The 16,570-nt window shown below is 43.8% G+C and overlaps 1 protein-coding gene across 1 annotated transcript in view; it reads right to left on the reverse strand.

Moving 5' to 3' along the window:
* Positions 1-16,570, reverse strand: part of LRMDA (leucine rich melanocyte differentiation associated) — a 1,137,335-nt gene that overhangs the window by 517,389 nt on the left and 603,376 nt on the right. The window contains exons 3-4 of the mRNA XM_063709979.1: positions 15,335-15,461; positions 2,113-2,252 (exon numbers count right to left, since the gene is read on the reverse strand). Coding sequence (XP_063566049.1) covers positions 2,113-2,252; positions 15,335-15,461 — 267 coding nt within the window. The remainder of the gene's footprint in view (positions 1-2,112; positions 2,253-15,334; positions 15,462-16,570) is intronic.

Consider the following 16,570-nt stretch of genomic DNA (forward strand, 5'->3'; position numbering starts at 1 on the left):
TTCCTTGTGCTGTTCCTAGTCCCTGATTCTCTCAGAGTGCAAGCATCTTGCCATCATTGTGGATGATGCAAATTTTCTAAGTTAATTTTGACTAGTTATGATTTTGGTTTTGTATGACCTCTAGAATCTAGCCTCTCATGGCAACTTTGTCATATGCGCACTCACAAACCACCTCCCTAGCCCCACCCCTCAACTCCTTCCAAGGGAACAGAACTGGAGTGGAGAGGATGGGCTTGGACGGTGCCCAGGCTAGCCCATGAGATAGACCACACTTGTAGAATCCAGCCCTCCCTAAAGATTCATGACCCACAACCAGCACTTGGATTGAGTCTGAATCATAGTCCTTTGCTTATTAGCTGCATTTCTTGACATCCAAATGGATCTGATTCCAAATGGGCAGTGGGCATCTGAGATGGCCAAAGATCCCTGCATCTCCCTATAAGTTCCTAGTTCCTGAGAAGGAATGGTGGTTTCAAACCACCTCCAGAAAAAAAAAGGTGCCAAGCCCTTTTTTCATATCCAGCACTACTTTAGGCATTGATGAGGCTTCAAGAGTCAAGACAACTCAGCTCCTACCCACTGGAAGCCATTCTCTAGATGTGGAAATACATGAAGTGAGAGAAATACACAGGATAGGATCTATAAAATGGTGTGAGACAGTAAAGGAAGAAATTGAACTTGTTGGGAGCTGAGTGTCTCCGAATTCTAAAGCCAACTGACATCAGAAACACCTATGGACTGTTGTGTTGTAATTGCCACCAACTGCATCAGAATGCCTTGGATGACTCAGAGGTAGATCCTTGATTATGGAATACTGATATAGACTGTCCTCCTATTTTAAAAGCCCCACTGGGAAAGCCGGACTCCACATCAGATCTTCTGATCTGACCCCATATACCTTGGTCTTAGTACTTTTGCTAATGCGACCAGTTACAATAGAAAAAACAAATAGTAATTATTTGAGAGCTGATGATACACAAAAAAAAAGAAAAGAAAAAATTTTTCTTAGCTCTTCTTTTCCTTTAGCAACCTCATAAGCCCTGTACTTGAGACCAATCCCTCCCTACCTCTCTCATTCTAGAAAAAAATTACAAAAACGTGCCTACATGGTTGGCTTCATACATAGCTTCTTGGCCCCATGAATGAATGAATAAATGAACAAGTGCATGAATGTGTGTGTACACATACATATACATATAGACACAGACGTATATGTATATATGCATATATACATATACAAAATTTATTAAGTTATTTTTAAGAGTGATTCAGGCGGGGTGTTTAATGAGAGCTTATGTCATAACGGAGAGAGAGGTCCATGAAAAGGTCATTAAAGCATTTACAAAACAACAATCAACAATGAGAACACAGACAATTTTAAATGAAGAAGGAAAATTAGGTGACTTTGGTAAAATGGGTAAGACCAAAAAGACTCTCTAAATGACTTTGGATCAGGGCTTTTAAAGCACATGGTTGAGAAGTAGAGAGAAGAACGAAAAGCATTTCTACTTGGAGCCCATCAAAGCGCATGGCTGGTGGGCACCATGGCATAGCTCTATGGTGGAGAGGTATGGGCCTGTGGGACTTCCTCTTGAGATTGTCTATGAGCTCCCTAAATTTTGGTGGGAAGTCATCTCTCTCTTCAAGATGACTCTGAGACAGACCACAGAAAGATCTTACAACACAGAGCAGGGGTCAGCAAGTTACAGCCCATGGGTGAAATCTAGCCTGCCATCTGTTTTGTAAATAAAGCTTTACTGGAACAAAGCCATGCCCATTTGTTCACAAATTACATATGACTACTTCTGCATTATGAAAGCAGGGCTGAGTAGTTGTGACGAGTCCATGTAACTTGGAAAACCTAAAATACTTAATATCTGGCACTTCACAAAAAAAGTAGACAAGGCAATAACTTTTCATCTTTCTTAGCTTTTGTGACCTCAACCAAGAGAGACAACGGCTATAGGTTACCAAAAGGTAAAAGTTTAACATTGTCACGGGAAACCCACTGATATGTACCAAACATCTACTATGCACCCCAGAGTATAATATCATCCCCTAAAGTTTCTCTTTTTCCCTTTTCCCACCATGCTCCAACCCCTGGACACTCACCTGTATCTCTTGTAGTCTTCCTCATCCTTTTCCAAGCTGACCAGCTCGTTGGGACAGGCCACGTTGCCCAGCAGACTGAGGTACTCCAGAGCTGGTGTCACTTCTGCCAAGTGATCCAGCAGGTTCTCCAAATCAGTGATGTGACGAAGGTTAAGGATCTTGGTCCAGGAAGACAAAAGGCTTAGCAAGGAGCATAGGCCATGACTGACAGGCGCTGATGAGTCCAGTCTGCTCCTGTGAGACCTCAGGGTGGGGGCTGAAATCAATTCAGCTGTGGGTATACGGTATTGCTACTTTTTCACTCCCACTGTTGGGAACACAGCCCAACTTTCGCTAGGCAGGTAAGACTAAGTCCAGATCATTTGAGGAAGAATGAATAAACTTGATTGTCCCATCATACTTTTCTTTCCTCTATAGTTCTGTTTCTAAAACACACCAAAAGGGAAGATTCCACAGAGTAAAATATTTTTACAATATGCAAAACCATAAAACTTAATTCATTTCTAGTAATGAAAACAAGGGCTGGGCATGATGGCCCACACTTGTAATTCCAGTACGTTGGGAGATCATTTGAGGTCAGGAGTTTGAGACCAGGCTGGCCAACATGGTGAAACCCGTCTCTACTAAAAATACAAAAATTAGCTGGGCATGATGGCGGGAGCCTGTAATCCCAGCTACTTGGGAAGCTGAGGCAGGAGAATCGCTTGAACCTGGGAGGTGGAGGTTGCAGTGAGTAGAGATCATGCCCCCAGGTGACAGAGCGAGACTCTGTCTCAAAAGAAAAAAACAAAACAAAAAAACCAGAAGAAAGGAAACCAGAAATTATTTCAGAAGTTCTCATTAAAATATATTCTTTCTCTGTTAGTGAGGGAATTAGAGAACGAAAGAGAAAAGTCAGAGAGGGGCATGATGGGGGATATTATTCCAGGAGCCATCTTCCAGTGGGACCCACTGTCCAATCATGGCCAAACCAAATAAAGCAAGAGCCATAGATTCACAGAATCACAGGTACTGGAAAGGGTTTAATGACAACTTAGTCCCCATACTAACTCCTGGCTTAAGCCACATACAGACAAGCTGAGCCTAGGTAAGGTGATGGTTAGATAGGCATGCCTGGTTAGGCCGTGACTTCGAGAGACATATGAGAGAGGAGTTAACCAAGTTGGCAGATAAAAGGGGGTCCCAGCCAGGGAATGGCAGCAGAGCTACAGGAACAAAACATACAAGGGTAGAAGAAATGCCATATGCAAGCGTGAAAGACTCAGATTACAGTTCCCAGAAGTGGGGTCCACTTGAACCTAGGAGAAGGTAAAATCAAAGAAAAGGGATGTTCTTGCTCTGTGAGGATGTTATCTAACCTTGGGCTGTTACACAGATTTCCTCATACTTCATTTCAACTTGTCACAAAAGAATGAATTCCAAATCCAACCAATGTCGGAATCGGGTCCCTAAAATATTTGCCAAGCAATCACCACGACATAGCACATTCCATTTCTGACAACCATAACAGTTTTTCTTTCCCCTGGAATTGAATCTTTCTCTAACCTCTACTCACCGACCCAATTTAACTGCTTGGGGTCACAAAGAATAAGGCTTCTTCTCTTCCACATGATGAAGCTTCAGATAGTTGAAGCTCACATGTCTTCCTTAAATCTTTTATTCTCCAAACTAAGTTCCTTCAAGCATTCTTTGTACACATGCTCTGCCACCATCATATGCAAGGCCAAATGCTATACCCTAGGTGAGAGCAGCCAGAGACAATGAGAAGCAGAGTACAAGCAGAAGAGGTGAAACTAGCAAGAGAGGGAAACTAGCAAAAGAGAGGGAAACTAGCAAGAGGAGGAAACTAACAAGAGAGCAGGAAACTAGCAAGAGAGGGGGAAACTAGCAAGAGGAGGAAACTAACCAGAGGGGGAAACTAGCAAGATAGGGAAACTAACAAGAGAGGGGGAAACTAGCAAGAGAGGGGAAACTAACAAGAGAGGGGGAAACTAGCAAGAGAAGGAAACTAACCAGAGGGGGAAACTAGCAAGAGGAGGAAACTAACAAGAGGGGGAAACTAGCAAGATAGGGAAACTAACCAGAGAGGGAAACTAGCAAGATAGGGAAACTAACCAGAGAGGGAAACTAGCAAGAGAGGGAAACTAACCAGAGGGAGAAACTAGCAACAGGAGGAAACTAACAAGAGGGGGAAACTGGCAAGAGGAGGAAACTACCAAGAGAGGGGGAAACTAGCAAGAGAGGGAAACTAACCAGAGAGGGGGAAACTAGCAAGAGAGGGAAACTAACCAGAGGGGGAAACTAGCAAGAGAGGGAAACTAACCAGAGGGGGAAACTAGCAAGAGGAGGAAACTAACAAGAGGGGGAAACTAACAAGAGGAGGAAACTGCCAAGAGAGGGAAACTAACCAGCGGGGGAAACTAGCAGGAGAAGGAAACTACCAAGAGAGGGGGAAACTAACAAGAGAGGGAAACTAACCAGAGGGGGAAACTAGCAAGAGAGGGAAACTAACCAGAGGGCGAAACTAGCAAGACAGGGTAAAGTAGCAAGAGAGGGGGAAACTAGCAAGGGAGGGGAAAAACTAGCAAGAGAGCAGGAAACTAGCAAGAGAGGGGGAAACTAGCAAGAGGAGGAAACTAACAAGAGGGGGAAACTAACAAGAGGAGGAAACTGCCAAGAGAGGGAAACTAACCAGGGGGGGAAACTAGCAGGAGAAGGAAACTACCAAGAGAGGGGGAAACTAGCAAGAGGAGGAAACTAACCAGAGGGGGAAACTAGCAAGAGAAGGAAACTAACAAGAGAGGGGGAAACTAGCAAGAGAAGGAAACTAACAAGAGGGGGAAACTAGCAAGATAGGGAAACTAACCAGAGAGGGAAACTAGCAAGATAGGGAAACTAACCAGAGAGGGAAACTAGCAAGATAGGGAAACTAACCAGAGAGGGAAACTAGCAAGAGAGGGAAACTAACCAGAGGGAGAAACTAGCAACAGGAGGAAACTACCAAGAGAGGGGGAAACTAGCAAGAGAGGGAAACTAACCAGAGAGGAGGAAACTACCAAGAGAGGGGGAAACTAGCAAGAGAGGGAAACTAACCAGAGAGGGGGAAACTAGCAAGAGAGGGAAACTAACCAGAGGGGGAAACTAGCAAGAGAGGGAAACTAACCAGAGGGGGAAACTAGCAAGAGGAGAAAACTAACAAGAGGGGGAAACTAACAAGAGGAGGAAACTGCCAAGAGAGGGAAACTAACCAGTGGGGGAAACTAGCAGGAGAAGGAAACTACCAAGAGAGGGGGAAACTGCCAAGAGAGGGAAACTAACCAGAGGGGGAAACTAGCAAGAGAGGGAAACTAACCAGAGGGCGAAACTAGCAAGACAGGGTAAAGTAGCAAGAGAGGGGGAAACTAGCAAGGGAGGGGAAAAACTAGCAAGAGAGCAGGAAACTAGCAAGAGAGGGGGAAACTAGCAAGAGGAGGAAACTAACAAGAGGGGGAAACTAACAAGAGGAGGAAACTGCCAAGAGAGGGAAACTAACCAGGGGGGGAAACTAGCAGGAGAAGGAAACTAACAAGAGAGGGGGAAACTAGCAAGAGGAGGAAACTAACCAGAGGGGGAAACTAGCAAGATAGGGAAACTAACAAGAGAGGGGGAAACTAGCAAGAGAGGGGAAACTAACAAGAGAGGGGGAAACTAGCAAGAGAAGGAAACTAACAAGAGAGGGGGAAACTAGCAAGAGGAGGAAACTAACCAGAGGGGGAAACTAGCAAGATAGGGAAACTAACAAGAGAGGGGGAAACTAGCAAGAGAGGGGAAACTAACAAGAGAGGGGGAAACTAGCAAGAGAAGGAAACTAACAAGAGAGGGGGAAACTAGCAAGAGAAGGAAACTAACAAGTGGGGGAAACTAGCAAGATAGGGAAACTAACCAGAGAGGGAAACTAGCAAGATAGGGAAACTAACCAGAGAGGGAAACTAGCAAGAGAGGGAAACTAACCAGAGGGAGAAACTAGCAACAGGAGGAAACTACCAAGAGAGGGGGAAACTAGCAAGAGAGGGAAACTAACCAGAGAGGAGGAAACTAGCAAGAGAGGGAAACTAACCAGAGGGGAAAACTAGCAAGAGAGGGAAACTAACCAGAGGGGGAAACTAGCAAGAGGAGGAAACTAACAAGAGGGGGAAACTAACAAGAGGAGGAAACTGCCAAGAGAGGGAAACTAACCAGGGGGGGAAACTAGCAGGAGAAGGAAACTACCAAGAGAAGGTAAACTAGCAAGAGAGGGGGAAACTAACAAAGGAGGGGAAAAACTAGCAAGAGAAGGTAAACTAGCAAGAGAGGGGGAAACTAGCAAGAGAGGGGAAAAACTAGCAAGGGAGGGGAAAGTAGCAAGAGAAGGGGAAACAAGCAAGAGGGGGAAACTAACAAGAGAGGGGAAACTAGCAAGAGAGGGAAACTAGCAAGAGAGGGGAAACTAGCAAAAGAAAGTTGTGAGCACACTCATTTGCTGTTGGCTTCAATCCACCAACATCCTCCCTGCTTCCTAAACAAAGACAGAGAAATAGACACGGAAGTTTGTTTTCAATCTCTCAAATCTTTCACAAATAACATCCAGAGATGGCCATACAGGAACACTAGAATGAGGAGGTGAGAATGGGAGTTCATATAGAGACTGGAGAGAAGGTCCCACACCAGGGGGATGAGGTTGGGAGTACAGAGGGGTCGGTGGCCAGGAATCAAAATCCCTGGAGACAAAATACACTTACTAAAGTTCAATCATCATACTCTTCAGGAAAATTATTTAAATAGAGCCAATTAAAATGACAGTGAACAATTCCAGGGTAAGTTCAGCTTTTCCAGAAGTTTCTATCTTTGAATACTTCACAGTCATTACTACAACAACAAAAGAAAAAAAAAAACAAAACAAAGAAAAAAGTCTCATTGCTAGTATTGCCCTTAGATATGGGCACAGACACCTCAGGTGCCCTGTGCTTTCAAGTACCCTCCTCAGAATGTCCTAAGTCCCCCTCCAATACCCAGGACTCGATGGTGTCATTCAGGTAGAGTACCCCAGGCCTGGACCTAGACCCGGACCTGCATGGGCCTCAGTCCCAGGCTTGGTTTCTCCCCTTCATGGTTTGCTCCAACTTTCTAGCCCACCCATGCGACCCATCAGATGCTCCAAGGAGCACTAGAACTCATGTCTGGATCAGGCTGTCTTAAAACCTCAAGGCCAGGCCCTTGTTCCAGGAAGGACAGCCAGACAAGCTGACTACTGCTTCTGGCCAGCACAGTATTTCTTTTGTGGGACTGCAAGAAAGTGGGCTACCAGAATGGTGCTGACATACTGACTTGGAGTGATTCTAATTATTTATGTAGACAAGGGCCCTACACGACTGAGGGAAGCCCTCTCTACTGCAGATGGAAAGGCCGGACCAAAACCTACTTTCCTCTTAGGAAACATTCCTCAAAGCTTGGCTCTTTTTTCTGTCTGCTGTATGAAGGTGGGGATATGCAGGAATGGAACCCCAAACTGGCAAGGCTTTTAAGTTGAGGAAATATTGGGAAACTGAGTTGGATTGAAATGCCAGTCATTTCTCAACATTTAATGACGAGTGAAGGAAGCCTAGCCGGCCACCATGTTCGGGGAAGTAGGCCTAGATTAAGTTGAGTGAACTTTCACATGTAGATCTACCATGGAGCTAATAAAGCTCATGCGTCAAGGGTTTCTTGCTTGCATAGGTCCCTTCCAAGGCCCTGGCAAAGACCCTGGTAATAGAGTCACATGATCATGTGATTTTTTTTTTTTTTAATTTGAAAAAGTAGGTAATTTACACTATAATCTGTGGAGATCACTGTCTCGCTCCACTAGGACTTCTACCACATTTTCCCTTCAGCTGAGTAACAATGGGAATGTCTATGTGAATCCTCACCTAAGGGGACATTGTGTAGGAGTAACATTTAATTATGATTCAGTGGGGGAATATTTGTATAATTTGCAGTCACTTCTGTGTCTAGTTAAATTGTTCCAACAGTATCAGTAGGAATGGCTTCCAGTAATACTCTTACTATCCACCATATTAACACAAATATGCAGGGACCAACATAAAACTGATGGCAAAATGATTAACAAACTCATTCATCAATTGAAAGAACATTTAAGATTCAGTTGTTAAGTGTATGTATACATGCCTACACATCAACACACACACAACTTAAAATGTCCTGAAATCTTTTTTTTGAGACAGAGTCTCACTCTGTCGCCCAGGCTGGAGTGCAATGGCGTGATCTCGGCTCACTGCAACCTCTGCCTCCTGGGTTCGTCTCGAACTCCTAATCTCAGGAGATCCACCTGCCTCGGCCTCCCAAAGTTCTGGGATTACAGGTGTGATCCACTGTGCCCGGCCAAAATGTCCTGAAATCTTATACAGCTCCTATCATATATGAAAGAAATGTGTAAGAGTTTCTCCAAAATGTAATAATCCTAAAAGTTTTACCAATAATGTAGTGGTGAAACTACCAATAACAAATGGTGAAACTGAAAGAAACATTTCTAAACTATTTTAAAAAATCAATTTTCGATCAACCATGCTAGAAGAGGGAATTATCTATTCTCTCTAGAAAAAAATTACAAAATTTCACCAAATAATGAAGCTATGAGAAATTTGCAGGAAAAAAGTTTCTCTAGAGGCATATCTTCAATAAAGATTGATACTTTTCTAGGTATTTTGACATTTGTGAAATTTATCAACTTAAAATTTTAAAATTTCCTTTGATACAGTTCTATTCCAAATAAACATTCATTTCATACCTAATTTTGCATTCCCGATTATATAGTATTTAAGAGGGCTCCCTCAAATTACAGAGGTTTCACACTCCCCAAAACCTGGATCTGTCCCTGGCCACAAAGAAGTGGATCATTTGAATGCTCTGATCATGGGACTTTCCTGGGCAAGGGGTCTGAAGGTTCCAAGAAGCTTCAGCCATCCTTTGCCAATGAATCAAAGAGATTTCTAAGAGCCTGCCTGCTTTTGGGTATTTTGTATGGCAGAAGCTCCATCTTCCTAAGCCTTTCAACTACCTACTATAAATGATACATTTGGCTGAGTCAGGTGGTCTCCCCCAAATCCACACCAGGCAGGAAACACTAGCACCTCCTCCCTGCATCCATGCTCTAGACCAGTCCTTCGCCTTTATGCTGATAGCACCACCAGAGGATAAAACATGAGAAGTTTTAATTGTTTTCTTTGTCTCCTGGGTCAGCAAGGACAAACACAGCCTTGTGTTGCCTGGTTTTGAGATCCAACATAGAACTTTTCACATTTCTTTTTTGTCAAGATGCATAGAAAATTGACCAGAGGCAATCTGTGGAAGAAACCTGGTGTCCCTGGCTAATCAAGACCAATGCAGTGGGGATCATTTCAGGGATTCTCCTAAGGGTACCTTTTTTAAAAATGTGAAGCTACCTGGCACAGTTTCAACTCTCTCCAGCTGGGTTCCCGGCACACACCTGGTTTCCCTCATCAAGTCTTCTCCGGGGTACTTAGCGTTGAGATTTTTTTCAGTGTTGTCTGCAGAAAGTTGCCATTGCAGAGCCCAGCTGTCATGGGGAGGCTTGCCAAAGGAGATTTTCTGCAGAGGGCCCAAGATCAAAGCAGCATCTTGCCTTGAAAGTTTGGAGCATGAGGGAGGAGGGAAGCCTCCCAGTGTGTGTCCAGTTGTGCGGGTCCGAAGCTGTCCCAGGTGAGAATGGACACATCCCTCCCTCTGGGCTCAGCTGCGGGTTAAAGGGCAACCTCCATAACCACTGGGATGATTTTAACCACAGCTAATCCTAATACTGGGTTTTTGAATACTAAATATACAGCATAATGACATACCTCATTTTTATTCACATATGTCAGAAATTTATCGTGCTGAAATAACAATTAAGGAAACGGGTTAACGGTCACACAGCTAGTACATGATAGAGTCTGGATTTAAACCCAGGTCCTAAAGAAACTGCATTTCTAGAGGAAAGAGTGACTTATAATTTCCTAACACAAAAGCAAAATTTAAAACACTGGAACATGAGGGTTCTTACATGTTTCTGTGTGACAGCACAGGTGCCATCACCGGGCTATGTGCTGTACCTCAGATCCTTCCTTCCAATTTGGGCTACTTCTTTTGACGCATCGAGGCATTGGCTAACAGTAAAATATGCCAAGAAATTGTAAAGTCTTTAACAAAGTGATTTCCTACATATTATACCATTTAAACCTCTCAACAATACGCTGAAGTGTGTGTTACCCATTTTATAAAGAAACTGAGGCCCCTGACAAGGTACAGAGACTTTCCTAAGATGACACAGCAAATCTTTCCTAAGATGACACAGCAAATGGCTATGGGAACTCCAGTCCCACCTCTGACTCACTGGAGTGGTCTCCGTGCCACAGCCCAGCTGTGTAACATGTAGCACCATTCTTTCTTCCTGCTGGCACTATAATCCAAACTCATTGGCTATTCAGTACACGTGCTGAAGCAAATAGGGAGACAGAAGATGAAGTGTGATTCCAAATAAAATCTGCTTATGTGCCCCCCACACACCCCGAAAGGAAAGTGGGGGAGAATCATTTGATTGCGCAAAGGTTATCTACACTTTCCTGAATTTTCAGTTGGTCAACCTTACTTGGGGTTGATTATTCAGACATGATATGGCTGAGACCATTACCAAATATCCCACCCTTCCTGGTGGAAGAGTTGGGGATGGCGTGTGCATGCTCATGGTTGGGTGTGAGAGAGAGAGAGAGAGAGAGAGTGTGAGCAGTGGGGAAGGGATTCAAGTCCATAGCCAGTGACTACCTGGCCAGTCTCAATGAAACAAAGAAAGAAAATGAGATCCCTACAAACCAAGAGATGAGGTAATCTCAGACAACCAGGCTTTCAGATATACCAGAGCAGGACATCAACACTGAGGGCTGAACACAATGAGAAATAGGGCTGGTGGAAAAAGATGGGAGGTCCAGCAGGAGGTATGCAGATGGCAGGGAGGCATTGACTGATGAACACAGAAGAAATTTTCCAGATGCTGGGTCTGGGCTCTGGAATCCCTTTTAAGAGCAGACTCCCAGCAGCCCCAGCTGGGAGCAGGACCTTGCAGAGGCAGGCTCAGGATGCTGACTCCTCCTGTATCTTGGCTCCTCTCCTTGTACAATGATTGCCGCTCCTTTGGGTTTCAGAGTCTGGAGCTGGGAATCAGCATACCTGGGTTCTAGGCTAAGCCCCACTACTGACAATCTATGTGACTTCAGAAAGCTCATCCACTCCTAGTTTTTCCATAAAAATGAGAATAATTATTCACCAACAGTACCCAACTCATGGAATGCCATTAGGGCAATATTAAATTATGCAAGTCAAAGAACCATTCTAAACTCAGAAGTATATCTGTACTCTGGCCTTGGTTACAATGTGGCCCAAGTCAAACCAGATGAGTTTACACAATTCTCTAGGATAATAACAACAACAATAATAGTAACCCTTACATAGCACTTACTATGTTACTAGAATCTAATATGTCTGAGATACTTAGAATAATCTTCAAAACAACCTATGGGATGGGTACTAGCATTGTCTGCATTTTCAAAGGAAACCAAAACATAGAGATGTTAAATCACTTGCCCAAGGTCATGCAGAAAAGTGGCAGGTTTAGGGTAGAAGCTCAGGAAGTCTGCCTTCAGAGCCTGTTGTTCTTAACCACTATGTGATAATCCCTCTTGCTAAAGGATTAAAGAAGCCAATGACCCAAGTGTCCAGGGTCTAGGAACCTACAGCATTATTATAGACACATTTAACTTTGAGTCAAACCAAAGTGGAAAAATCTAGATTTTACATGGTAGGTGGGGTGAATAACCATTTTACATACGCCAAAATACAAACCAAAAAAATTTAAAATAAAGCAAACTTCACAAAAGGATTCAAGATAAAACCTCATTCGGCAGCAAGCTTCCTAACTTGTTTAAAGATTCAATTTACACAAAAGAGCTAATACTTTTTTAGGAGGCCAATAGTTATTTGTTTCTAGGGCTCCCTTTATCACAAATATAAAGTAAAATCTGAAGGAGACAAGATGCCAATGCCAAGGTCTCCTGGGTAGATTGTTACAGAAATGAATTGTGCTTCTTTATACGTACACCCTGTGCAGTCCCTTCCCATATTTGTTCTACAGTTGGTATGTGACTTGCTTTGGTCATGGGACATTAACACACATGATATAAGTTGAACTTGAAGACTACTTGTATTATGGGGCTTGCGCTGTTAGAATACTCCTCCCATGTGAAGTGTCTTATGCTAGCCTGTTAGAGACAGGTAGTTTAGCCAACACCCAGTACCAACCTCCAGACATATGAGTGAGGTCATCTTAGACCATCCAGCCCCAGTTGAGCCTCCAGGTAGATGTGGCTGCATGAGTGACCCAGAGTAAGACTAGAAGAAGAACCATCCTGCTAAGCCCTGGCCAAACATCTGATCTATAGAATTGTAAATATTTGTTGTTTTAAGCCACTAAATGTTGGGGTGGATTATTATGCAGCAAAAAGCTAATGTATAGAGGCCATATCTAAAGCATTTCATGGGGTAGCAATAACAATATGGAACCTAGAAATTGTTGGAAAGCCTGCAGCATTCTCACAGTTAGGTAGGAGAGTCATTTAGCTGAAAAAGTGGCATCAGAAGTGCTGGGTTGAGAAGATAGCATGTGCTATTATTGCCTGATTTTACCTACCTTTCTCTGTGACTTCTGAGTCAAGTAGATGGGGAAGCTGATCTTCACAATCACATTAGTAGAGCAGAGGAGAAAAAAGGAAAGAAGTCTATTCAGAATATTCACTGATAAGAAAATGTACTACAACAGCACCAGTGATATCACTGGTCAGGTTTACAGCCACACAGTGTCTTCTGCTTCGGTCCCTCCTAGGCCATTACCATTACTCCCTTAGCATTACTGCTACAGATTGGAAAAGTGGAGGCACAGAATAGGGAAAGGACTCAACCAAAGACAAAGAAAACCTCTCAGCACTCTGAAGCCAAGAGGCCTGCTTATCTCTGGTGACAGCAATACTGTGAATAAAACCATCGACCAGTCCAACATATTTCTTTAAAAATGAGAAAAAGAAGCCCACAGAAGATAACTTGTCCAAGGTCACACCGCTAAATATGATTAAGCTGAGACATGAACCAAAGTCCATGGACCCTAATATTCTACAGAGACCTGGGACACAGGACATGTCTAAAAATCCTTCTGTCCTTGATTTATTTGAGAATATTGGCCAACTGATCATCTAAGACAGCCTAGAAAGCCATAAGACTACAAAGTTTTTCAAAGAGTGATTGGGAAACTTGGTTGACTAACAGATATAAGAAGGGAAAACACCAAAATTTCATTATGATAAAGACTGTGAATTTACATGTAGGCCCTCCCCTTCTACTTCTATCAAAGTGACAATAATGACCACAAGGAGCATATTTATAATACTATGGTCTGAATGTTTGTTCTTCCCTCAAATTCATAGGTTGAAATTCTAATCCCCAAAATGATGGTATGTGGAGATGAGGCCTTTGGGAGGTGATTAGGTCATAAGGGTAGATCCCTCTGATGGGATCAGTGCCCCTATAAGGAGAGACTTGAAAAAGCTTGCTTCCTCTCTCTCTGCTATGTGATGATACAGTGAGAAAGTATCTTCACCAAGAAACCAACCCTGCTGGCATCCTGATCTCAAACCTCCAGCCTCCAGACTGTGAGAAATAAATGTTTGTTGTTTAAGCCACCTCATGTATGGTACTGTGCTGTAGCAGCAAGAGCTGACTGAGACAATATCTTAGAGAATAAAGAAAACATTAACTTATGGCTTGAAGTATAAACAGTAGCTAACAAATACTTCTGCAAATCATTCTTAAATGCTGGCATATGCATATGTGCCAAACCTTACATGTATATCTGATTTTATTTTATACTCTAGAGGAAAATGCCTTGTCTCCTTTTCTATTTCTAACTTATTGTATGAATGTGAACAAGTGGTTTAACTACTCCAGGTCTCAAATGTTCCATCCAATAAAACAAAGCCATTGGACCATTGAGTCTGAAGCAACACAGTAGAATGCAGACATTGGACTTTGGACACAACACAGTTGACACTGAATCATCCAGGACCTAGCATCTTGCTAGTGTCTGGCTGTGTGCCTACGCCTCACCTCTTTCTATGTCTAGATAAATGGAAAAGACACTCCCTTCTCACAGGGCTTGGTAAGGATGAATAACAACACACATAAAGAACCCAGCACCATGCCTCATTCCTAGGAGTGCTCAATAAGGAATAGCTAATGATAATGATGCATTCATCCCTCAAATATTTATTGAGCTTGTACTTGAAGCCAGGCACTATTCTTAGTGTGAAGAACAGAGGAGTTAACAAAACCAAGGAAACTCCCTGTCCCATCGAGCTGGCATTCTAGTGCTGGGTAATCCACTACACTAACAATGCAGGAGCTACGGGCCTTAGGTTGCAGCAAGGGTTCCCTGTTTCCATCCCCACTACAGAATCCAGAGCAGTTAGTGCCCGGAAGTTTCACCCTAGGCTGACTAGGTCCTTGCCTCCGTAGAGGAGGCCATACACTGTCATGGGTCCCCTAGGCCTCTCATCACCAGCCCAGCATGGTATCCACCAGTGAGGGCATAGCCAGGCCTGGGCTTCACATGTCTCTGCCACCTTAGCTCCTTTCCCTCACCAAAACGGTTCCCCAAGCCTGCCCCAGAGCCTTCCAGAAACCTCCCAGGAGAGGAAGTTTGCTTGGCGGCATTACCCGGGACTTCCCACCAGAGGTCGCCCTCCCACACAAGCCCAAGCAAACAGACTGGGCTTCGCTGCCTCTGCAGCGGTGACATTATTTTCTTTCTCTATTTTTATCTATTAAAAAGATTTCTTCACAGCCATAACTTAGATCTCTACACTAAAATGGAGCAACAGGAAGATATAATGGTGCGTTTCACTTATGAATGACCTATAATAAATTACTCTGAAGTGTCCCGAGTGCCAGAAGACAGAACGCTTTGTCTGCCCACGAACTGTATTTCACATACTTTAATTTAGCTGACACATAAAACTCATTTGACATTTTGCAGGTATTTGTGCAGAGTGGGGTGGGGGGACGACTGTGGGGCTGGGTGGGGAGTGGGGGCAGCGGGCAGAGGAAAGGATATTCGGTTCTTGTTGAGGGTTAAGGTATGCAGTCTGGGTAACCCTGGCAACACAAGGTCATCCCCCAGCTGATTGTTGTCCAAGATGAGTTCCTCCAGGCTCCTGAATGCGCTCAGTCCTTCCAGTGACCTGCAATGACAAAGGCAACAGGAAAAATGATCCTGCACTAAATCAGGGAGGCCATTATGAGCCGAAATAAATATTTTAACCTTCCCTTTCAGGACTGGGAATAGTTTGGGCTTGGTGCCTGTCAGCAAAGTGAATGACAAGAATTAGTAGCAGGAGTCGGGGCGGGGGCGGCGGGGGAGAAGGGGCCGCTGGCACCCACCGCATCCTTCACGCATTGCCAACATGAAGGATGAGGGTCACTTAGTGAGTAGCCAGGATCCAAAACAAAGGGCTTCAGATACGGCCTGCAGGATAAATTTGTCAATGTCTTGTGCCTTCAGGCACCCAGCCTCGGCTGACCCTAACCTCCATTCCCAAGATAAATAACTCTGTCACAGTTCACCTTCATTCCCTGGACACAAATTCAAGTTGTCATCCATCATTCCTGCCCAGAAATATCATACCCTCTTACAATAATAAATATAACTTCAAGTATCATTTCTTAGCAGTTCTCTGTATAGTCGCGGGGGAAACGACAGGGAAGGCTTCCTTTCTCTCCGTTCATATTCTTTGACTTATTTTTTCCTCTGCCTTTTTTCTTTACTAATCACTTAATTTGCTTCTGCCCAGCGTCCCAGTGGCTGCCCCAAAGGCAAGGCATCTGCAGAATTACATAATCACTCCGATCTGAGAGGGCTTTTTCTTTTATTATTTCTTTTTATTTGTTTTTGCTGCGGGTGGGGAGACGGGGGTTGGGAGAATTGCTGCTTCAAAGCTCCTGGCCTGAAGTTACTGTTTTAATTTATGGAAAGTGGATTTCTCACTTAATTTTTGAAAGAAGTGTAGAGTACAACCCTGTAGATGTTGAGGCAGTAAATAAAAAGGCAACAGAAAGAATTAAGTACCCGGCTCCAGGAAAAAAAAAAAAAACAGCAGAAAGGGAAAAATAGCCTTGCTTATACACATCGCTGAAAGTTAACTCTTAATTTTATGGGCTCTCATGAGTGTTGGGGGTGGAGGTGACACGGGGTAGTTGTGCACAAGTGCTTGCCTGGGCGCACACAGACATTAATTAAAGCAAGCCGGCCGGCGGAGGGGCTTACACAGAGACACAGACTCCCAGCTCGTTC

The sequence above is a fragment of the Gorilla gorilla genome, chromosome 8 (assembly GCF_029281585.2).
Source record: "Gorilla gorilla gorilla isolate KB3781 chromosome 8, NHGRI_mGorGor1-v2.1_pri, whole genome shotgun sequence".
NCBI classification, from domain to species: domain Eukaryota; kingdom Metazoa; phylum Chordata; class Mammalia; order Primates; family Hominidae; genus Gorilla; species Gorilla gorilla.